This window comes from Sorex fumeus, unplaced genomic scaffold (genome assembly GCF_029834395.1).
Source record: "Sorex fumeus unplaced genomic scaffold, SorFum_2.1 ptg000014l, whole genome shotgun sequence".
NCBI classification, from domain to species: Eukaryota; Metazoa; Chordata; class Mammalia; order Eulipotyphla; family Soricidae; genus Sorex; species Sorex fumeus.
This window is the reverse complement of record NW_026606071.1, coordinates 20,725,296-20,750,733: the sequence shown is the minus strand read 5'-3', so window position 1 is coordinate 20,750,733 and position 25,438 is coordinate 20,725,296. Positions and strand designations below refer to the sequence as shown.

The window sequence follows — 25,438 nt, the reverse complement described above, 5'->3', positions numbered from 1 at the left end:
GCTGAGACCACTCTCCGCACACCTGAAGGTACTGGCAGAGGGACAAAGCCACGCGGGTTCCGGGGCCGAGACCTCCAAGCCTACTCGATTTGGAGTCGAGCATCTTCCACCCAGATCCTCCAAATGCACAGTTAATGCATACATAAACTCTAAGTTTCAAGTGGAACTCTGATAAAGAATATGAGGTCCTTAATTCAATCCCTAGCATTGCATGTCCCCACCCAGCACCACCTGATTCTCAACAGAATCTTAGCACACCAAATCCAACAATATACCAAAAGGATCATACGCCTGATCAAGTGGGATTCATTTCATGGATGTAAGAATGTTCAATATACGCAAATCAATTAATGTAACATACCATATCAAAAAAAGAAGGATAAAATCTGAAGGACAGAGAAATAGTTAAAAGATCTAGAGCATATACTTTTGCTTTGTTTGGGGGTCACAGCCACAATTTGCTCGAGCTCGAGCAGGCCCAGTAACGTCTCCATTGGAGACTTTGTTGTTACTGTGTCTGGCATATCGAATACGTCACGGGGAGCTTGCCAGGCTCTGCCCTGCGGGCGAGATACTCTCGGTAGCTTGCCGAGCTCTCCGAGAGGGGCGGAGGAATCGAACTCGGGTCGGCCATGTTGGCCGCTTGTAAGGCGAACGCCCTACCCACTGTGCTATCGTTCCAGCCCTCACAGCCACAATATTCAGGGTTTATACTCCTGACTGTGCTAAGGGATCATCCTGGTGGTGCTCGGGGGCCAGTATGTGGTGCTGGTCCCTAGGTCAGCAGATGAAAGGCAAATACTGAACCCACTACACTATCTCTCCAGCCCTAGAGCAAATGTTCTTTGCCTGTAGGAGGGTCAGGTTTGATCCCCAAATACAGTTAGGGAGTGTCATGAGTAAATTCCAGGCAACATGCCAGGGTAGTCCTTGGACAGGTAGTCCTCAGCACCACCACCAGTTGGGCCCAGAAACTGAAAATGAAAAACAAGAGAAATAGAGTCAGATCCTTGCTCTTCTAAGTATTTTTGTTCATCCAACCAGTGCCTATAATTTACCAAAAAAAGTTTTTGGTTTTTGAGCCACACCTGGCAGTGCTCAGGGCTTACTCTTGTTCTGCACTGAGGAATCACTTCTTCCAGGGCTCAGGGGACCATTTGTGGCATGAGGAATAGTCCCTGTGTTGACAATATGCAATACAAGTGCCCAGTCCGTTGTATTATCCTTTTTGTTCTCTGGTGCCAATATAATTTCTATTTTTACCAAAAGAATATTTTATATTTTAGAAAACATTGGCAGAGATTCTCAAACTTATTTCCCTACTGCCTGCACCCTTCTCAGAAAAAAGAATTACTCAACACCCCCAAAATGAAACGTCAGAAAAAAACAGAAAATACATGACACACCAACAATTATAAAAGAATTATTATCTTTATAAAACTCCAGGACAAACTGTATATCAACGTACCTTTAACAGGAGAGAAAAATTACTCTGCAGAGAATTAGCCACACCATTTTCATAAATTTTTTTCCTCATGTGTTTCTCACTCACATTTTCTCCACCAGATTGATACATTAGTAATGACTTTAGCATAGTTTCAAATGGATCCGCTGAAACAAGACAAATTAAATATGTAAATGTTTAAAAATAATGCTAAAAAATCTTACACAAATGAAAAAAGAAATTAGGGAAGAAAGGGATTATAGCTGAGAATGTTAACTTTTTATCTCAGCTCTGTTAACAGTCTTTCCTAAATATGATAGCTCAAGAAGCAATACAAATGGACAAAAACAACATAAGTATGATCAAGTAAATTAAAATTCCAGAGTTCCAAAGTTTTATCTTATACTTCAACCTTTTCCTTTTCTTTGTTAATGGACAGTTTTCTTTTGTGGTCAGTTTTCAACCAATCTTCAGAGAAGCTCTCTCAGTCAACTCGTTGCCAAATACTGTACAGTCTACACTTGCAGTGTGTTTCCCATTTACCTATTCCTTTTCAATTATATAACTAGTTTACTTTCTTTTGGATCATCTACTCATCAAGAAATTACTGTTTTTCTTATTGGATATGTATAAACAAGAAAAGAAATGTATGAAATAAGCCATGGCAGGGATATAATATCTTGACTTGAAATTTCACTATAAAGTATTAATACTTGTACAAATTTCTTATCCAAAATGTTTCATTTTAGAAAGCTTATTCTGGGGCTGGAGCAATAATACAGAAGGTAGTGCGTTTGCCTTGCATGAGGCCAACCTGAGTTCGATTCCCAGCATCCCATATGGTCCCCTAAGCATCACCAGGAGTAATTTCTGAGTGCAAAGCCAGGAGTAATTTCTGAGTGCAAAGCCAGGAGTAATTTCTGAGTGCAAAGCCAGGAGTAACTTCTGAGCATCGCCGGGTGTAACCCAAAAAGCAAAAAAAAAAAAAAAAAAAAAAGAAGAAGAAGCTTATTCCACTGGTTTTATTTATTTATTTATTTATTTTTATTCCATTGGTTTTAAAGTAAATTTGATGTTTGTGTTTAACTGTCAAGCATTATAGTTAAAACTACTTAATTGAATTCAAAACATTCTGTGGGAATGGGGCATTGGATTACACCAAGTGGTGCTCAGGGATTATTCATGGCTCTGTGCACGGAGTAACGTCTAGTCATGTTCAGGGAACCATGATGCCAATGATTTAAATTGGGGTTGATGGGATCCTAGGTAGGCACCTTAACACCTATACTATACCATCCTGGTCCCCCCCCAAGTTTCTTATTTTCCTTTTCAAAAGCGTTTCTTCAATGACTATATTTTTTTTCACAAACACATCACAAGGAGCAGGGAACGTATCTCAGTAGTGGAGTCTGTCTAACAAATGTGAGACCCTAGGTTTATCCCTCATACCACGAACATATATTATAAATAACTACAATAATAGAATCACTGTCACTATCCTCCCATTGTTCATCGATTTGCTTGAGCAGGCCCAGTAACATTGTGAGACTTGTTACTGTGTTTGGCATATCGAATACATCACAGGTAGCTTGCCAGGCTTTGCAGTGCCGGTGAGATACTCTTGGTAGCTTGCCGAGCTCTCCGAGAGGGACAGAGGAATCGAACTCGGGTAGGCCATGTTGGCTGCATGCAAGGCAAACGCCTTACCCGCTGTGCTATCGCTCCAGCCCACAATAATAGAGTCAAATATAAAATAAAATAATTAATTTCACCTATACTTCTGTATATAGAGATACTCACTGTTAAACTTTTAGGGGGGGGTTGTGCCAATTTTTATTTATTTATTTATTTATTTATTTATTATTTTCTTTTTGGGTCACACCCGGTGATGCTCAGGGCTTACTCCTGGCTCTACACTCAGGCATTATTCCTAGTGGTGCTCGGGGGACCATATGGGATGCTGGGAATTGAATCTGGGTCAGCCGCGTGCAAGACAAATGCCCTACCTGCTGTACTATCGCTCCAGCCCTGGTGCCAATTTTTAAACCCACATTTCAGGCAAGCAAAGCATTAGTTTTATCACTCAGCTACAATCTAGTCCTCACTGTTAACCATTTTTCTTTCTTTGTTTTGGGGCCACGTCTGGCATTTCTCAAGACTTTACCAGTTCTCAAGACTTTATACTCGGGGATCACTCTAGGTGGTGCTCAAGGGATCATATGGTGCCAATCAAACTAAGATTGGCTGCACTCAAAACAAGCACTTTACTCTCTGTTCTATCTCTCTGGTCCATTTTAAGGAATGTTTTCAACTGTTCTCATTTCTTAACAAAGATAGAAAAATCTGTCACATTCATAATGAAATGCATTGCCTTCTTTAAGAACACATCTCTCAGTCTATGAATGTAAACATTTGAAAACTATTCACATGCTTCCTCTACTTCCTAGCACCATAGGAGGAAACAACCAGTGTGCTTTAATTCATTGTTTTATTTTCTGATAGTGCCACTTTTCCATGTTAGCACAACTCAGACCATATCACATAGCTTCAAGTCCCAACTATCACTAATTAGTTGTCTGACCTCGGTTAAAGGACTGTATTTTCCTGTACCTTAGTCTTTTCTAAAATTAGAATAACAAGAGATCAGGAAACGGCGTGGGAGTCAGAAGTCCACACCTTGCATGTACAAGATCCTAAGTTTGGACCCCAGAAACACACACCCCCTGAGCACCAACATAGTCCTACAGGACACTGAGAAACACATGTGACTGAGGCATTGCTGGATCTAAACAAGATCACATCACCAAGCCCAAGCACACTGAACCATCCAGTCCAGTAGGATAAGTGTAACTGTGGGTAGCTCCCAGGACTCCCTAAGCACTGCTTGAGAGGCCCCCACATCCCCAAACTATGGAAATCAAAACATCTATTTCTAACGGCTGTTTTAAGAATTGAAGATATTTATAAATGGCTTAAAGTGGTTTACATATAATAATTGTTAGATAAGCAGAATATACATATTTAATTGATAAATACCCAATATGAGATAGAAAATTATTTTTCTTATTTTAATCATCAAGAAATATAGTATTTGCTTCACATTTTTATTTTAAGTAACACTGATAATAATCTTTCCTTGGGCCAGAGAGATCTCTCAATAAGTTGAGCACAATATTTTACATGCCAGAAGCCTAGGTTCAATTCCTAGCACCACATGGTTCCAGGAGTACAGAGCCAGGAGCAACTCTGGGATGGCACAAAAAGCAAACAAGTAAACAAAAATAGAAACATCTAAAGGACTGGAACACATGCTTTGCAAGCAGGAGACCTGTTTGATTCCCAGCATTGCATTTCCTTTTAAAGAAAAATTAATGGAATCACCATGAGGTAGATCATTGCAAAGGTGATCACGATTGGGTTTTAGTCATACATGCAACACCCATCCCTCCACCAGTATACATTTCCCACCACCAATGTTCCCAGTTTCCCTCCCACCATCCACTCCCTCAACTCTATGCTGGCACTTTTTTCTTTCTCTCTCTCCTTTTGTGCATTATGGTTTGCAATATAGGTATTAAGAGGTCATCATGTTTCTTAAGGGCGTTCAGTAATTTTATTGGGAAGGTAAGGCTGGGTTAGCTTTTTTTAACTGGGTGGCAGCTTTGGGGTATGAACATGACTGCAGGGGTTTCCATAATCACAAGAAGGTGGGGGAAGGTAGTCCATTCTGGAGAAAGAAGCCTGGAGATTTCAGTCACAAAATCCATACCCAAATTTTCAACAGATTATTATCTTCGTGAGGTCTGTCCTGAGGTGGTGGAGTCCAGCCAGGGGCATGGTGGCAATTTGGGATTGTCGGAACAAGTGGCTGCCAAGGGGCTACGTTTGGGCAGGCACTGAGGGCCCTGCATAATTCAGCCCTATGTGGGTCTGAGATTTACTGTAGCTTTTGATATCTTTCAAGATTTATTTATGGGTCTCTGGAGCAAGACCAGTGGAAGAACTTATTGGTAGTCGTGGGGTTGGTTTGTGGGTGTGACTGCCAGGGCCTCTGGGAGTATAGGGAAGTGAGAGGAGGTAACGCATTCAAACTGAGAAAACCTGGAGATATCAGGCATGAAACCCACATACCTGAGTTTTCAGCAGGCTAATTTCTCAGTGAGGTCCATCTCAAGATGATGTAGTCTGGTCGAGGACATGGTGGCGATTTAGGATTGTGCTGCATGCAGCTACCAGGGGCTCTTTGAGTGGGCACTGGGCTAACCCACACACCTCGATGTGCCCTGGATTATTCAGCCATTTCACGTTCCTTTGAACACTACCAGGACTTACCCCAAAATAAGCCTTGAACACCTGCTCACTTCAGTCCCCAAATCAAAAATTACATAAATTTACTGACACAAGCTCATTTATGTGCTTACATCAACTTTGAATAAATCATTTAATATTCAATACAATCTTCTCTGTAGAACATCTGTACAAAATTTACGCTCTATATTTCTCCATTCTCATCAACATTAATTTTGCCAGCATTTTTTATTTCTTCTTGTCAGACAGATTATTTTTGTCTTCTATTCATTTTTGTTTGCATTCCACTGATTATCAGTGATACTGAAATCTTTTTATTTTATTGGCCATTTACTTGTTTTCTTTTTAAATTACCTTGTTCTTATTTAGTTCTACAATTGAGTTTTTTCTAATTAGCACTTATATAATACCTTTATAATTATTTACATATATATACTGACATATATTTACATGAATGGAAATTAAATTATCTATTTCTCTTTTAAATTTTTTCAGGTTGGCTTTTGATTTCACTGATAATCAGATCTTAATAATCAAATACCAGAAATTATGTGTAGTAACATACAGCTAATATTTTCTTGTTTTTTCACTTTTTTGGGGGGGATGGTCACACCCAGCAATTTTTAGGGGTTACTCCTGGCTCTGCCTCAGAAATTACTCCTGGCAGTGCTTAGGGGAACATATGGAGTGCCAGGAATCCAATCTGAGTCAGCCGCATACAAGGCAAATGCCCTGCCCGCTGTACTATCACTCTGTTCCCATTTTTTTTTTTTACTGTTTTTCAAGCTGGATTTTTGGGTTGATTTTTTTGTTTGTTTGTTTCTGGTTTAGTTTGTTGTTTTGGTTTAGGGCCACACCTGATGGTGCTCAAGGACTTGTTTCTGACCCTGAGCTCAGAGATCTCTTCTGCTGGGAGAAGTGGAGTGCCAGGGACTGAATCAGGGTTAACTGCATGCAAGGCAATGGCCTTATCTGCTGTACTATCTCTCCAGCCTATGTTTTTCTTTTGTGTTTAGGGCCACATTGGTGGTGTTCATGAGTCGATCCTGAGCAGTGCTTAGGGGAACATGCAGTGCCAAGATCAAACCTGAACTTCTGGAAAGCAAAGCATACACTCAGTAATTGAGTTATCCATCTCTCCAACCATCAAGCTATTTTAATAAAAATGTTTGATTTTTATGTTTCTATCTTTATCCAATTTGTGCCTTATAGCTCATAGATTTTATGTAAGAGCAAGTAAGGGCTTATCAGACCTGAAGGAGTACTTCAGGAGCTTAGAACACCTGCCTTGCAGTATATGGTCAAAAGATCACATCTCTAATGTCCCATATGCAACCAGTATGATCCTCCAGCTCTGCTCTCTGCCATCCTCAGCATCACCATAAAAAAAGGGTGTGAGCACCACACAAAAAAGGGTAAAACCCACAAAGCACTGCAACGGAAAATGATGTGCAAGCATCATGACCATAAATGATGAATGAAGAACATGTGTGAGAACTTCAGGGGAACCCATTGAGCAACATAATCATAACTTGTTTAACTTGACTAATAGTGAGCATCCAGCATGCTCCTGTGCAAGTGCAAGCACCTTGAAATGGAATGCAAAAACTCACTAAGCGCCATAGCTGAGTATAGAGTAACACAGTCTAATGTGCAACCCCAGTCAAGTACCACATCAAAAAATGTGTGGGCTCCACAGCCAGGCATATATGCAACCCCCATCAAAACAACTACACAGTTACATCTAATGGGACAAACTAATGGTTCCCTTTCATAGTTTTATCTGATGGTGATCTAGTGGTTACCCTCATGAGATCACTAATACTCCTTGGCCGCACATGTACCTGAATTCTTCTGGATGTGTCCTGGAACTTCTACGGGCTATTTTTTTCAAGTTTCAAATAAACACTGTTGAAATTTACATTGAAATTTTACTATACATAGTTTTTAATGGATTTTTGGATTTTGGGGCCACATTCATGGTTCTGAGGGCTTATTCTGCCTCTGTGCTCAGGGATCACTCTTGATGGTGTCCAGGAATCATACGGGGTGACAAAGATCAGACCTGGATCAGGGGCATGCAAAGCAAGCATCTCTTTCACAGTATTATCTCTCCTCTGTTCCCAGTATATATTTACATATTAAAGGAAAACCCCTTTACAATACTGTGTCTTAAATCTGGTAACAAATATAGAAACTTCAGCATAATATACTTGAGTATATGGTATAAAGCAGTGTTAACTATTTCAAGAATAATGCATACTCCTTCACTTACAAAAATTACACCTAGCGATTAGGCAGGAAAAAGATATTAAGGGCATTCAGGTAGGAAAGGAAGAAATCAAGCTCTCACTATTCGCAGATGATATGATACTCTACTTAGAGAACCCACTAACTTCCACCAAAAAACTCCTAGAAACAATAGACTCATATAGTAAAGTTGCAGGTTATAAAATCAATACCCAAAAGTCCATGGCTTTCCTATACGCAAACAGTGAGAGAGAAGAAAGCAACATGAAAAAAACAATCCCATTCACAATTGTGCCCCAGAAAATCAAGTACCTAGGAATCAGCTTAACTAAGGAAGTAAAGGACCTGTACAAAGAAAACTACAAAACGCTACTTCAGGAAATAAAAGAGGACATGAGGAAATGGAAAGATATCCCCTGCTCATAGGTCGGGAGACTTAACATTGTCAAAATGGCAATACTACCGAAAGCATTGTATAAATTCAATGCAATCCCTATAAGGATACCCATGACATTCTTCAAAGAAATGGAGCAAACACTCTTGAAATTTATATGGAACAATAAGCCCCCACGAATAGCTAAAGCAATTCTTGGGAAAAAGAAAATGGGAGGAATCAACCTCCCGAACTTCAAACTGTACTACGAAGCAGTAATAATTAAAACAGCATGGTACTGGAACAAAGGCAGAACTGCAGACCAATGGAACAGGGTTGAATACACTGACATCTCTCCTCAATCATATGCTCATCTAATCTTTGATAAAGGTGCAAGTAATGTGAAGTGGAGTAAGGAAAGCCTCTTTAATAAATTGTGTTGGCATCACTGGACGGCTACATGCAAAAAAATAGGCTCAGAACTCTGCCTAACACCATGTACAAAAGTAAGATCAAAATGGATTAAAGACCTCAACAACAGACCAGAAACCATAAGGTACATTGAAGATAAAGCTGGCAAAACCCTCCATGACATTGAAGCTAATGGTATCTTCAAAGATGCCACGCCACTGGCCGAGCAAGTGAAAACAGAGATAGATAAATGGGACTCTCTTAAACTAAGAAGCTTCTGCACCTCCAAAGAAACAGTGACCAAAATACAAAGACAGTCTACAGAATGGGAAAGGATATTCACCGAATACACATCTGACAAGGGGTTGATATCCAGGATATACAAAATACTGGTTAAACTCCACAAGAAGAAAACATCCAACCCCATCCAAAAATGGGGCAATGAAATGAACAGAAACTTTCTCAAAGAAGAAATCCGAATGGCAAAAAAGCACATGAGAAAATGCTCTACATCATTAATCATCAGGGAGATGCAGATCAAAACCACAATGAGATACCATCTCACACCTCAGAGACTGGCCCACATTCAAAAGAACAAAAGCAACCGATGCTGGCGTGGATGTGGCGAGAAAGGGACACTCCTTCACTGTTGGTGGGAATGCCCACTGGTTCAGCCCTTCTGGAAAACAGTATGGACGATTCTCAAAAAATTAGAAATTGAGCTCCCATTTGACCCAGCAATACCACTCCTGGGAATATATCCCAGAGAGGCAAAAATGTATAGTCGAAGTGACATCTGCACTTGTTTGTTCATTGCAGCACTCTTTACAATAGCCAGAAACTGGAAGAAACCTGAATGCCCAAGAACAGATGACTGGTTAAAGAAACTCTGGTACATCTACACAATGGAGTACTATGTAGCTCTTAGAAAAGATGAAGTCATGAAATTTACATACAAGTGGTACAATATGGAAAGTATCATGCTAAGCGAAATGAGTCAGAAAGAGAGGGATAGACATAGAAAGATTGCATTCATCTGGGGGATATAAAGTAACAAAGTATGAGATTAATACCCAAGAATAGCTGAGATCAGCACCAGGAGGATTACTCCATAACTTAGAGGCCAGCCGGGTATCCTAGAGGAAAGGGCTGTTCAGATAGAGAAGGGAGCACCAAATAAAGGATGTTTGGAGGATCCTCCCAGGAGGGGAGATGCATGTCGAAAGTAGACTATGGACTGAACATGTTTGCCACTCAATGCCTCTTTTGCAGACCACAACACCCAAAAGGAGAGAGAGAACACAGGGGATTGCCCTGCCACAGAGACAGGGGGGATGGGGGGATGGGGGTGGGAGGGATATTATCCATGGTGGTGGAAAATGGGCACTGGTGGAGGGATGGGTATCTGATCATTGTATAATTGAAACCAAAGCACAAAAAATTGTAAATCTACAACTTTAAAAAAAATAAAATAAAATAAAATAAAGGGAAAAAAAATTACACCTAAAAGATAGGATCAGCTAATTAGAAAGAAAATTAAACTTACATGTCTTATTGGGGTTGGTGTGCTGCTGTAGGACATCAACATTACCCAAACTAACTACAAGGCGCCTGCCAAACCAGAATGAGACCACAGGCCCAAATCTCTCATGCAAATTAACCAGGAACTCATGCAAACTTCCTCTGTTGATGATATCAGGAAGATTACCATCTCTGAGAAAAGAATAAAATTTGAGAATCTATTTAAGATGAAAAAATCAGAAAAACAATAGTTCATTCTGAATTAGCTGCAACAATAGATGAAAGCAAAGATATATAAAATTCAAACTTGACTTTTCAATTTGTATGAATACATTTAGATTTAGATTTGTGATTATTCTGAAAATTCATAACACTTCAAACAAATAACAACAGAAAGAAAATTTTCCCAGCCAGAGCAATAGGGCAGTGCAGTGGGTAGGATGCTTGCCTTGTAAGCAGTGCACCCGGTTTTAATCCCCAACATCACATATGGTACTCTGAGCCCCACCAGAATTCTCCCAAACCCCACTAAAAGTGATCATTGAGTGCAGAGGCAGGAACTAAGTTCTGACCACCCTGACCTCCAACCCCAAAAGAAAATTTGCCTTAGATACTGGAAAGTCATCTAATTTTTGAAGGAACTCATTTTGAGAGACAAATACGCAGTATGATATGCCTATGAAAATAATCAAATTACATATAATAATTTTTCTTCTTTTCAATATATTGTTAGCATTTTTAACTTTTTAATTATTTAATCAATTAAACTTAATTTAACTTTTTTATTATTTAATTTTTCTATAATTAGAGGAACTGAAAGCAACTAAAGATTTTGATTTATACAGCCATCTCTTCTATTCTTAACTAAGTTTAGGATGTATGATCATGGATAAATCTAGAATAAACAAAAGTAATAAGCAAACTGAGTAATCAAAAAATGAGTTTTGATACCAAAAATAAAATTACTCACTTTTCTTCTGTTGGGGTAATTCCTGGAATTCCTGAAGCTTGTCTGGAAGCCTTAAGTAAAAATTAAAATACAATTTGGTATAATGATTATATATCACATAGGTTTGATGTGTTTGACAAAATCATAAACAGTATATTACCAATTTACTTGAATCTCAATAATTATATCTATAATAAAAACCAAAAATTTGGGCCAGAGAGATAATACAATAGGTAGGGTGTTTATAAGGGGAAAGGCTGGGAAGTGGTAAGAACCTGGTGATATTGGTAGAGGGAAGGGGTCGTTGGTGGTGGGATAGATGTTATAACATTGCCTACAATTTTAAAACAACTCTAGTATGAGCAAATTTGTAAATCAGTGTCTCAGTTAAAAATTTTTTTAAAAATATAAGTAATGAGTGGAAAAGAAAAAAGAAAAACAATCAGAAGAATTTAGCTATGCTAGTCTCATTTTAATTTCAGAAAACTTAAGTGAGTTTCTGAAAAGCACATATTTTCTTAGCCCATCACTTACTTCTAATCTTTTTTTTTTTTTTTTTGGCTTTTTCGGTCACACCCAGAGGTACAAAGAGGTTACTCCTGGCTCATACACTCAGGAATTACTCCTGGAGGTGCTCAGGGGATCATATGGGATGCGGGGAACCAAACTTGGGTTGAGTGTGTGCAAGGCAAACTCCCTACCCGCTATGCTATTGCTCCAGCCCCAAAATTTGGTTCCTAATCTTTTAGATGACTATTTCATTCTTTCTCTTCAAATCCCCTATTTTCATCAATAACTGACAATCTTGTTCCTACTTCATTAAAAAAAATTAGAGCAATCCAGAAATAACTTACATACCACCAAACACATACCACAAACTTACAGACCTATATGTCTATATTTGTGCCTACATGTTCACTTTCCCTATTACTACGGATGAACTGTCTATGCTACAAAATAAAATATATTCCCCATTCCTTCACTAGATCTCACCCCTCCAACTCACTTAGGTAAATTATCCTAGTAAGTCTCTCTTTTAGTTTTACATCAATTTCTCCCTCATGGCTTGACCATCCTCGTTAGCATACTACCTTAACAATATTTGACATTATAAAAAAAATTTCCCTTGGAGCCAGAGAGATAGTACAGTAGGTACAGTGCATATCTTGTAAGTGACCAGCCCTGTTTCAATCCCCAGTCTCCTGAGCACTGCCAGGAATGATTCCTAAGGGCAAAGCCAGGTGTAACTCCTGAGCATTGCTGAATGTGGCCCCAAAACCAAGCTTAATAAAAATCAATTTTTAAAAAATTTAAAATGTCCCTTTCCCTTTCTTCCCTCTTCAGTGATTAGTGACTTTCACAGTAATATTCTAAAAAAAAAAAAAAAGAGTTGTATTTAGTACCTTTTAATACTCCACTTAGGCTTATTATTCCTAGCATTACACCAAAACTGACGTGTACCAGGTATCAAACCCAGGGACTCATAGATGCAGAGTATGTGCTCTACTACTGAGATACATCCCCTGCACAGGGTTGTGGATGTGATTAAATTTTCATTTTTAATACTGTGGATGCTACGAAATCCTCTGCTTTCAGTTCACCTAAGATTAAAATATTTTAATTTTTTAAATTAAAATAATTAATTTTTTCATCTTTTTAAGGTTGCAGATGCTACTAAATCCTCTGCTTTTAGTTGATATATCATGCATATTTGGCATAACAGATTATTCTTTTCTGCTTAAAACACTTGGAATCTTCACATTTCTTTGGCTCTGTCCCTTCAGTCTCTTTTGAAGGCGATTCTTCCACTCTTCAACATTTTTAAACTCTGAAGAGTCCAGACCTTGTTCTTCCATCCTTTCTCACAACTAGTTTCCTAGCTTTAAAAAGCACTCTAATAGCTCCCAAATTTCAATCTCCAACCTGGATTTTAAAAAAAAATGACTTAAACATCCAATTCAGCATGTACCTGCGGATATTTAACAACAACAAAAAAATCAAATCTAGCATTAACCTAAAATCAAATTCCTAATCTCTATGAATACCTACTATATAAAACCAAACACAACAAAACATTGATCTTTCCTGGAGTTAATCCATCCTTCCTGCTACTCAGGCTAAAATCTCTGGTATCTTTCCTGATGTTTTTCTTTCACATTTCATATCCAATCCCTTGGGAAACTGCATGAACAAAATCACTAATCCTTCTTCCACCTTTGTCCTAAAAGTGTATTCTTAACAGAGCAACCAAAATTATCCTATTGTGGGTAGAAAAAATAGTACGGGGGTTAAGGAGAATGTTCATTTGCTTATAGTCTGTTTCCCCTCACCAGAATGTAAAAATTAAATGAGTCAATTGTACAAACGTGTCTACCGCCTCTATTCCCTGGAAGCAGGGAGCCTGCGGTGACGCGTCCGGGCGCGCCTCGCGAGATGTCACGTGGTCCCAGGAGCTGCTCGCGGGGCAAGAACCCTCCCAGGCCCCGCCCCAGGTGGCCACGCCCCTTTGTCGCCCCGCCCCCTCCCTTGCCTGGCCCCTTCCCCCCCACCCGCGGCCCTTCGCGGGCAGAGCTAGACTGAGGCCGGGCTGGTGGCCAAGAGCTCCCGAGGACCGGATCAACCCTTACCGGGTAGAGGTAGAGCACCGCTCCCACCAACGCCAGCAAGAAGGTGACGGCGAAGATGGCGAAGTCCAGCATGGCCTGTCTTGGGGCAGCCACGTAGCGGAGCCCCCTGCTCGGGCAGCAGCTCAGCCTGGCGGGGAAGGAGCGCATGGGCGGAGGCCGCAGGCGGCCCCGGGAGCGAATGGGCCTTCGGGGCGTGGCCCGGGCTGGCCGCCGGGTGGCCCGTGGACAGAGGAGGGAGGGAGTGCGGTGGACCAGGCACGCTAGCGGAGCCCCACACCGAGCTGGAAATTATGGGAGGGAAACTTTGGACACCCCTACCGTGGTGGGGAAGGAGGAGAGCTAGAGCCCAGCCCAGACTTCAGAATGTTCAGAATTCTCATGCCTCTCGGACCAGCACTCAACCTTTGGACCTAGAGCCCAATCTCTGAGCCAGTGGCTCTCTGAGTATGGTACAGGGATCACCACCACCAGCAACAGCTGCAGCCCCAGTAAAACCAAAGACTTGTCATAAATGCAGAGTCCCCACCCCAGGCCCACACCTTCAGAATCAGACGCTCTGGCAGGGTGAAGGGTACAGGCATCTTCTAAGAAATCTGTTCAGGCCTGGGAGGATCAGTAGCCTAAAGTCTTCAAAAGGAGCTGCCTCATGCTTGTCTCCTCTGATGATGTTCTCCCCCCTCCGACCCCCATACAGTGTTCCAGCACCCATCTCTCTGATGTAGGCAGGTAGATAAGGAAAGGCCCTTTGCAATGGAAGAAGAATTCTAGGAATGACCCAACTTGTGGATACAGAAAATGGCCTGATAAGACCATCCGCAGACCCTCAGGATATAGGCCTCCCCATGAAATTCCTCTTTTTGGACCTCCCTGGTAACCTCCTTAGCAACGAACTTTTACCTGGAAAGAGGCCTTACTGGGGACAGGCTGGAGAAACCCTATAAAGGCCACGTTGAACAAAGGAAGGGCGCGCATATGCTGCCTGAGCCCATGTGCTGCTTGCGCCCACGTGGTCGAGCACATGTGGTGCCCGAGCACCTGCGTGGCCCGCATCTCCCCTCTTGAGATGTGTACTTTCATGCTTTCGTGTCTAACTTTACTCTCTCTCTCTCTCTCTCTCTCTCTCTCTCTCTCTCCCTCTCTCTCTCTCTCTCTCTCTCCCCCTCCACACCTAAAAATCCTCCAAATAAAATCTATTTGTTTCACTGCTTGTCTACTCCTGAAATTCCTTTCTGCGAGGTGAGACAAGAACCCAGCAACCCTGGGTCCCGAGTGGCAGAGACGGGTGGGGAGAAAGCGACTGTCTTTCTCCTCCCTGCTTCACGTAAGTCAACCGTGGGGCCCACCGACATCATCTCCACCAGTGTACAACATCCCAGCACTAATGTCCCCAAATTCCCTCTTAATCACCCCCACCCCAGCCCTCCCTCCCTCCTTCCCTCTCTCTCTCTTTCTCTCTTACTCTCTCCTTTTGGGCATTGTGGTTTGCAATACAGATTCAGAAATTTTATCATGTTTATCCTTAGGTGTCCTTCCTTCACCAAAGAATGTCTGAAAACCTAGTAAATGTGATTTCTAGATTTCTTTTCAAGAATGAAGGCAGCAAATAGTTCAGTGGTCGATTGGATTTTCTGGCTCCACCAGCATTTCAGAGGGTTGTTTTCTGAGCTTCCGGTTAGTGGAAATCATAGTGCACAGAGTTGCCTGTGAGATTAGATTATGTATTTTATGAAAAGTGCTTGGATGGTTCCTGGCTAGAGGAGTATCTACTCAAACATTACGTATTAGTTGTAGGGAATAAAATTTTCCTTAGGGTACTTCTTCTGTTTTTTGTGATTCAACTTTTTACATTTTAACTTTTTTCCTCCCCAACTTTTGCTCTGGTCCTAGTTAGGTGCGAGGTGCTCAGAGATGTTCAAACCTGGTGCTTCTGCATGCAAACCATATGCACCATCTTTTGAGCTGCTATCCCTGTCCACATGGATAATAGTTGCTTATTCACTGGGACTGTTTTATAGAAAGTCTTTTTTTATATATATTTTTGTTAGTGAAACACCATGAGGTACAGTGGTAGATTCACAAATTTTTGTACTTGGGTTTCAGTTATACAATGATGGAATACCATCCCGCTGCCAGTGTCCATTCTCCACCACCACGGATCCCAGTATCCTTCCCAGCCCCTCATTCCCCCCCATCCCACCCTGCCTCTGTGGCAGTGCATTCCCCCTTTGTTCTCTCTCTCCTTTTGGGTGCTGTGGTTTGCAAACGTTGAATGGCAATCATGTTCAGTCTAAAGTCTACTATCGGCATGCATTTCCCATCCTGGGAGGATCCTCCCAACACCCTTTATTTGGTCCTCCCTTCTCTATCTGAGCTGCCTAAAAAAGTCTTTTTTTAATCATCTGTCAGGCATAGTTTTAATGTGTTACATATGTCAGTGAAGTTGGAGAGATGGTACAGGGGTTAGGGCACTTACCTTGAATGCCGCATACTGGGTTTCACTCTCTAGCACTAGATATGTTTTCCCCCTCAACTTCCCTTGCACTGCCAGGAGTGATCCAGCAAGGAACATCAGGATATGCTTCGCAGTGTGACTCTAGCGGCATTAGTTTGGGATTCCTGGCACTACAAAGTGTGCAGGCATACAGCTGAGCATGCCACCTCAGGTATGCACTGCAGTCAAAATGTGCTCAAGCACCACAGCATAACTGTGGCCTCTGGGAAAGTGCACAGTCAAGTGTATGCAACCCAAGTCATCGTAACACAAAACGGAGGGGAATACATATGCATATAATATTGTGTGTGTGTGTATATATATACACATATATATATATAAAGTTTATTGTATAATGTAGCTAGTAAGGGACTAATTTTATGTTTTGGAGCCACACCCAGTGGTGCTCAGGGATCACTCCTGGCTCTGTTGTAGGAATCACTTCTGGCAGTGCTCAGAGGACACTATGAGGTGTCAGGGATCAAATGGGTCCTTATGTGTATGGGCCTTATTCACTCAGGATTTGGAATTTTAATGTTAGCTTGGGCATCTGAGATTGGATCTGAATAGTAATTGTTTGTTAACTAAAATTGTTTGTCAACTATCATTCAACTTGAAAGGCATCTCAATGTCAGCAGAGGCCAATAAGAACTCAATCTGAGAGGTATTTCAGGAGCCAGCAAACTAAGGAGTGCAGGATCTCCTGTTTTTCTGTCTTTTTTTTTAAAAAAAACTATCTCTATCCTCTTCCAAACCAAGCTCCCGGAGGAGAACAAGACAAAGTCTCCTGTCCCCGTGCCTGGCTGTTCTCACCAGGGCCCCTTGGAGGAGGACGGGTTGAATTTCCCTCTCCACCCCGAGCAGAGCCCCGACAGCTGAAGACCTCCGGGACACAGCCAAAGCCATGCTGAGACCACTCTCCACATGCTTGGACGAGGAACCGGCAGAGGAACCCAGGTGTGTGGGACCCAGGGCTGAGATCTCCAAGACTGCTCAGTTTGGGACTGGGCCTCCTCCACCCAGCTCCCACACCTTCCAGTTACACCCACCAACTGCCATGTAACCCCATCAACGGCCATCCAGAGACTATAAAACCAAGCTCCCGGAAGCGACCTCTTATTCTCTAGTTCTCACTCTCAGAGAACCAGGCAGGCTACTCAGAATATCATACCCGCCTATATGCCTGACTAGGAACACCTGTAAAGGGGATTAGAGGCTGCCCCAAAAGTCTCCATCTGTCTCAGAGAGCCCGGCAAGTTACCAAGAGTATCCCACCCACATGGCAGAGCCTGACAAGCTACCCGTGGCGCACTCGATATATCAAATACAGTAACAATAAATTGTCCTCATTCCCCTGACCCAGAAGGAGCCCCCAATATGTCATCGGGCTACACTTGCACTTGACAAGAACAAATGGAGACGTTACTGGGCCCGCTCAAGCAAACTGAAGAACAACGGGGTGATAGTGATAGTGATACCCTCTACATTTTGTTGTGATGACTGGAGATTGTACACATGCCTGGCTCTGGTGCCAGGGGTGTTACACATCAGGTTGGGGCTTTAATACACTTGGTCTTGGTCTATTCCTTTGGTTGTGATGCTTGCATGTGCTCAAAGGGGCTAAATCTCTTAGTTTAGGCACCTACATTATGGTTGTGGTGCTCTTCTGGGGTCACTGGTGCTCACACCTGTGCTTGCCAGAAACTACAATTTCTGACTCTGGCTCTTGCATTTTCCAGTTCTGCTGTGAGGGATCACATCTGTTTGTGGTGTTTTTCCACATCTGGTTGTAGTGCCACTGGAAATTGGCTTGCAGTTTCAGGGATCACAGACAGCATCAATGCTAGGCTCACATGGCAGAGGACCTTGAACCAACACATGTGGGACACCTGGGATTTGAACTTGTGAACATGATTGTAAGTCAGCCTACCCTCCCCCCACTTTTTTTTTTTTTTGCCTCTGAGCCAACCCTGATTTGTTCTCCACAATTTTAAAATCTTCATTGATGACTGACCAGCTGACCAAGTCTTTCGGTAATGCTGTATATATTTTAGCACAGACTGTTCTTTGCTCTCACAAGAGATGACATGGTGGAGTCCTAAAGATATGCCCACTGAGGTGATTTTCACTTGCCTCCATCTTTTAAGACCATCTGTGGGGGCTGGAGCAATAGCACAGTGGGTAGGGTATTTGCCTTGCACCCCAGTTCAATTCCCAGCATACCATATGATACCTTGAATGCCACCAGGGGTAATTCTTTAGTGCAAAGCCAGGAGTAACCCCTGTGCATTGCCAGGAGTGACCCAAAAACCAAAAAAAAAAAAAAAAAGACCACCTATAAGTAAAGCTTCCATTTAGCTGTTAGCCACTTTTGCCTTTACTCACATACTGAATCATCCCATGTATAAAGCAAGAGATTTTTTTCTCTTCCACCCCCAGTCACGAGAATATAAAACCAAAGGTGTTAAATGAAGAAAGGGCACTGGTGCAGCAGTGAGGCTGCTCTGGGAATCTAGGGTACTTGCTCATGCTGCTTGCTTTCGTCCTTTTCTGGAAAACAATCTTTTGACGGGAAGGTATTAGTTGCCATTTTGTTATATCTTTCCAAGGATGTCTGCTGTACAAACATGCATGAAAGAAAAAGATATTCTCCCTCTGGGACAGAAACAGATGTGTTTACTCATCAGTGTGTATGTCTCCCTCCAGAGCAATGATCAGGCTGGTTTGCTGGCAGCTGCGTAACCTTTACTCTGGGGGAAGATTCATCTTTCCTAAAGTCAGATTTTTCATCTGTAAGATTGTAAAGTGTATTTTAATTTCATCCAGAAGTTTAGAGTTCTAGATTGTACATTTAGTTTAGGATTCAATTCAAGGTAAAGGCACACAATCACTCTATTCCATATGGATAGCCAGTTCCAGCACCATTTGTGGAAAAATTATTCTTTCTCATTAAAATGTACCATTAAATTACACCTCTGACCCTATATTGGTCTTTTTTTCTTTTTTATTGTGTGCGTGGGAGGGAAGTGGGGGCGGGTCACACTCAATGGGGCCTTAGGGGCTACTTCTGGCTCGGTGCTTAGTAGTCGCTACTGAAAGTGCTCAGGGTAAGGGCTCAAAGCCGGGAATCCTACATCCAAAACATGTGCTCTAGACACTGAGCTATCTTTCTGGCCTCCTGCATTTTTGTTTTTTTTTTTCTTTAAAAAGCTAGATAGTTTTATTGAAACTTATTTAGAAAGATATAAAGAAAGAGGAAAAGGTGAAGTGTGTGTTCAAGAGAGAACACAGGCTTCTTCACAGTGGAAATAGGCAAAGAAACAGATACATGCGAGGGAGAACCCAGGCTTGATGTGCAGGCCTGCACTGATTTTTAACTGTTAATCCAATGTTTGAATTAATGGGACACCACACTTGGTCAGCCTCCCGTCTATTTTTGTTTTGGGGTCACACCTGACAGTGCTCAGGGCTCTGCACTCCTGGTGGGCTCAGGGGACCATATGGGGAGCCGAAGAGTGAACCCAGGTCCATCATGTGTAAAGCAAGTGCCCTATCCACTGTACTATCTCTGTGACCCTAGCCTCCATCTATATTTAAAAAGGATTTTCATGTAACAGATGTGAATCACTGTCACTGTTCTCCCATTGTTCATCGATTTTCTTGAGCGGGCCCAGTAACGTCTCCATCATAAGACTTTATTGTTACTGTGTTTGGCATATCGAATACGTCACGGGTAGCTTGCCAGGCAGATTTCAACCCGAAAGATTTGTAACTGTTTCTCACGGTGATTCAAGAAATAAATTTATATTAAAAAAAAAAAACCCGGGTGACTCAACCGGCTGACCTCGGGACGCAGCGGGGCTGGAGTCTGGGGTGGGGTGGGGGGGCGCGGATGGGATGGATGGTGGGAGCTGGGGGGGACGGGAAGGGTGGTGGAGGATGGGAGGGGAGGTGGGGAAGGGTGGTGCTGGTGGTGTGAAGAGGGGGGAGGAGGGTAGCTTGCCAGGCTTTGCCGTGCGGGCGAGATACTCTTGGTAGCTTGCTGGGCTTTCCGAGAGGAGAGGAGGAATCGAACATGGGTCAGTCATGTTGGCCGCTTGCAAGGCTAACGCCCTACCCACTGTGCTATAGCTCCAGCCCAGATGTGAATAATAATACAAATAACATTCACATAAAAATGAGTAACTGTAATTCACAATTCTCTGGTAGCTTTTTCTTATCTCTATCTATGCTAAATTACAATTCATCTTTGAATGTGATTTTAGAAAATAAAACAATGTAAAGATAAAGAGTTTTACAAGAACCAGTTCTGTCAAAATCACTAATGAAAGTTTAGTGGTTAAAAACAGATTTTTGAAAAAGTGAAATTTTGCAAGTTAAAAAAATATTGACTAAAGAGATAGCTCAAAGGACTGAGTGCGTGCTTTACATGCAAGAGGCTAGGGTTCAATCCTGATACCAAATGGTCCCCTGAGATTAGAGCCGGGTGTAGCTCTTGAGCCTTGCTAGGATGTGGCCCAATCACCACACCCAAGTTTTAAAATAAAAAACTCCAGTATTTTTATGTTAAACAAACTCTAATTTGATGCTTAGTATTGTTTCTGGACTTTGTTTGAAGAAGGAAGGCAGTCTCTTTTTTTGTGTATGGGGCACAGGATCCCTAGCAGCTCCCTACACCTGGATATACTCAACTAGTGGTGTGGACCTGACAGGTTCAGTGTCTAAGAGGCGATGCATCGCTGGGCTACATTCTTCTGAACTATCTCCCAGACCCAGTCTTAATCAAAGATGTAAATGACCTGGTTTTGATTGTCTTGTGACTATTCTCACCGGATGAGTTTAAATTTTCAATTCTAGCAAGGAATCTTCAATAAATAGGGCACAGAAGATGTTGGGCTAGATAAAACTGACATACATTCATTTCTGTTGTAGTGTTACTCTGAAAAGAAAGGACTTAACCTGGGCTAGGATAAATGAGTAGGCAAGAGGCTGTACACAGTATTTGCTGAGCATCAAATTGATTTACTTCTTTTTCAAAGGAATAGAATTTTCTATTAATCAAACTGAAGTAGTAGTAAGAGCACGGAATAAAGTTTGGATTATCTCTGGTCTCTTCATTTTTTTTTAAAGCAAAAATTCAAATGAAAATTCACTGACTACAAATGGAGGGATTATGATCATTTCTTTTTTTTTTTTTTTTTATAATTTATTTATTTATTGAATCACTGTGGGAAAAGTTACAGAGCTTTCGGGTTTAGGTCTCAGTCATGTAGATACCGAACACATTTCCCTTTACCGATACTCATTTTTAACCCCGAACCCCAATAGACCCCCACCTCCCACCCCTCCCAATTCTTGTGAGGTAGATGAGTTCTAGTTAATACTCTATCTACTTTGACTAGATAGATTATTTCGATAAAAGATGCACAATTATTGTTAAGAGTTTACGACCCACCCCCCCCCCCCCAATCAGACATGCTGAAACAGCGTTGTGAAATGATTTGCTTTCTACAACTTGGTTTAAGAATAAAATGATGTCGCGCGGCCGCGATAGCGGCCGCGCGGTTTTGAATTTCTGCTATTTTACTTATTGACCCTGGAAGAATTTCTATTAAAAGTTAGCTAGTTAAGAGATTGGTTTCTGTGTCCTGGAGTCGTGGCCGTGCCGGAGAGCCGCTCGTGGGGGGCAGCTGGCGACCCCGGTGGGGCGTGGGGGACGGCCCACAAAGCCCCCCTTCCCATGAGGTCCCCGCTGCTCCCCCCCCCCGAGCCCGGCTCAAACCCGCTTTCCACAAGGCTCCCGTGCGGCCGCCATCTTTCTTTCCAGAGAGGAACGGGCGGGCTGGTCAACGCCCTTCCCCCTCCGGGCAGGCTTGGTGGCGCGGATCAACACGAGTCCATTTGCTTTTCTGCTCCAAGCGGCTGGTTCTCTGTGCTAAGTCCTTGTGCCTCCGGGGCCGTGGCCGTGCCGGAGAGCCGCTCGTGGGGGGCAGCTGGCGACCCCGGTGGGGCGTGGGGGACGGCCCACAAAGCCCCCCTTCCCATGAGGTCCCCGCTGCTCCCCCCCCCGAGCCCGGCTCAAACCCGCTTTCCACAAGGCTCCCGTGCGGCCGCCATCTTTCTTTCCAGAGAGGAACGGGCGGGCTGGTCAACGCCCTTCCCCCTCCGGGCAGGCTTGGTGTTATGATCATTTCTTAAAAAATATTTACAATATTTTTGAGATGACTAAAAGGAAATGTTAAATCTGTTAATATGAAAAATACTAGTCAATTAATGTAACTTTTATCTTGTACACAAAGGACTTTACAGAAAAAAAATTCTATTCCTTTGAAAAGTAAGTAAATCAATTTGATACTCAAAAATACTGTGTAGTTTCTTGCCTACTCATTTAACTTAGCCACGGTTGTCCTTTCTTTTAGCGGGGAGGGTCACACCATGCTATGCTATGTTCAGGGCTTCCTCCATGCTATGTACTCAAGGATCACTCCTGGATGGAACCAGCGTCAGCCACATGCTAGGAAAGTACCACACTTGACGCACTATCTCTCCAGCCCTGAGAAGGCTAAGTTCTAATCAAATTCGGGATTGAGAATTACAAATCAGATGAAGAAAGTGATATCATTTATTTTGGTTCAAATTCATTCTCATATACAAAGCTAATTTATTTTGTACAAAATAAATGTACATTCTTAAGTATTAGAATACAAATTTCCAAAAGACTAAAAGTGCAAAATTTTCAATTAATTTAATCATGCTATACAGAAACACATCAAACATTAGCTCATATACACACTGAAAAAAGTTTTAAATAGCATTCAATGTGACAAAACAAAACATTTATTTAATTTTAAAAGGATGAGAAGGGAAAGACTATATTGCACCAGATTAACATTGTAAGACTACAAATTAAATTATTTACATATCTTTAGTCTAAAACTTTCTCAACTTTAAAGCCTTTTTTGGTATACAAATATATACTGAGTCACAGCTTGCAGTCATTAATTAAATATAAATAAGGTTTAACATTTTTTTTCTTGGTGAATTCCAGTAGAATAATGAGAAAGACCATTTTATATAACTATACAACTTTCTGAATTCCTTATTTAAGTAGCAGCACAATTTGCAGGTATTTAGTAAGTTATTTTGAATTTTCAGCTATTCTGAATCGACTATTAGATATATTTATATATGTGTTATTACTTGTACCCCTTGGTAATGTTAAAATGATCCTTAATACGGTTCCAGAAAAACTTATGAGTAATGTGACATCTGATTTTTATATTTTTCTGTCTCAATGAATTTAATTCTATAACACTGCAACTAATAGAAAAAGAATATCTGGCTATATCTTTTTTATAGAAAAAGAATATCTGCTCCAAATATTTAAAAAGAAATAAGTCAGGGAAAGTAAAATCATACCTGTTAGGCATTTCTGAAGGAAAATGACTACATGGCTTCCTAATAATTTTTCTTATGTAAAGTTAACTAAATTAAACAGTAGTCACAAGAAAATTTTGTGGTTACTTATGAATCACAGAGAGCAGTAAAAAACATAATAAGAAAAGTCTTAGATATAGGGCTTTAATATGTCTACTATAATATACCATAATTTACGAGAAACTCTAGGCACCATTACAATTTTAAAAAAAAGTTATTTAAGAAAAGCAATCAAAAAAAGAAAAAGCAATCAAAACAGCAAAGAAGTTTTTTTTAATTCCTATAAAAGTAACTGAAATCTTTTAAATCTGAAAATATCTTCCTACATTAACCAGTTTTCTTTTTAAGTTGCTTATTGCTTTTAGTAAATAAATCTATCATAGGTAAGTGTTACTTCTCTGTAATGCGAAAGGGGAATTTGTTGAGCGTGGGTGAGCTCACAAAAATTTTAAAGCTTATTGGTTTATTTATTTATTTTTTTGCTTTTGGGTCACACATGGTGATGCTCAGAGGTTACTCCTAGTTCTGCACTCAGAAATTACTCATGGTGGTACTCAGGGGAACATATGGGATTTCAGGGGTTGATCCAGGGTTGGCCACCTGCAAGGCCGATATTAAATGCTTTACCCATTGTACTATCCCTTACCCATTGCATAATCACTCTGGCCCCAAGCATATTGTTTTTATTTTTCATATTTTATAAACGTAAATATAGTAAAATAGTTTTTTAATACCATTGAAATTCTAATGTATTTTTTTATCCTCAAATTATAATGTTATACTATAATGGTATTAGAAATAGTTTATCATTTAGTACACTTGTTAAAAATATTAAATAAGATAGTAACCATATAAGTGAAAAAAATGCACCCTGGCACATCCCTCTAAAACTCTATTAACAGTCAACTCTGAAAATAAATAGCTAAGTTTTTCAGTGATTGAATTATGTTCTTTTTCTAGTGATGATTATGGTAATGTTTTCTAAATAAGTTTTCAAGGAGGCACATTAGAACTACACATGAAAAACAGATATTAATTTAGTGCTTTCTGTATTCCTTCCTTCTAAATTTCAGTTCATGAGTTTACAGTCATTTTAAAAAAGCATACATAGTTGTATCTGTTCTGTTTTCACTAAAGTATTAGTGTTGAGGATCCACATGTGTAATATGCTGAGAAATAACCTACATTATGAAAATGTCAGTGAGATAACCTATGAAGATGTATCTTAGATGAGTTACTACAGGTTACCACAAAAGTACCTGACACAGCATTTTTACACAAGGTTTTCATACTAAAGAAAAACATATAAGTAAATCTAGAAAGACCTTACACATTTGTATATAAAATTAAGTCATTTTCAATTTAGGAGTAAACACCTTAAATATTAATGCTTTATTTTCTACAAAAAAGAAAAGGATTAATTTCATATAGAGATTATATCTATAAAAATTGCCAAAAGCACTTAAGGAATTTATTCAATGCATTTTATTAGGAGAATTCTATTGACTGGTAGCTTCAAGGTCATCAAAGATTTAATTCTATCTTTTAAATATAGAATTTTATATCTGAAGTTTATGAATACTTTAAAAATTATGTGGTTACTTATAAATTTAAAATATTACTGAAT

The 25,438-nt window shown here is 40.8% G+C and overlaps 1 protein-coding gene across 1 annotated transcript in view; it reads right to left on the bottom strand.

Annotated features, from left to right (window-relative positions):
• The window catches only part of LOC130021121 (cytochrome P450 20A1), a 44,619-nt gene extending 30,620 nt beyond the window's left edge, over positions 1–13,999 (bottom strand). Inside the window, exons 1-4 of the mRNA XM_056111943.1 lie at positions 13,884–13,999; positions 11,278–11,327; positions 10,333–10,499; positions 1,469–1,611 (exon numbers count right to left, since the gene is read on the bottom strand). Coding sequence (XP_055967918.1) covers positions 1,469–1,611; positions 10,333–10,499; positions 11,278–11,327; positions 13,884–13,955 — 432 coding nt within the window. The 5' untranslated portion in view covers positions 13,956–13,999. The remainder of the gene's footprint in view (positions 1–1,468; positions 1,612–10,332; positions 10,500–11,277; positions 11,328–13,883) is intronic.
• Positions 14,000–25,438: the final 11,439 nt, after the last annotated feature.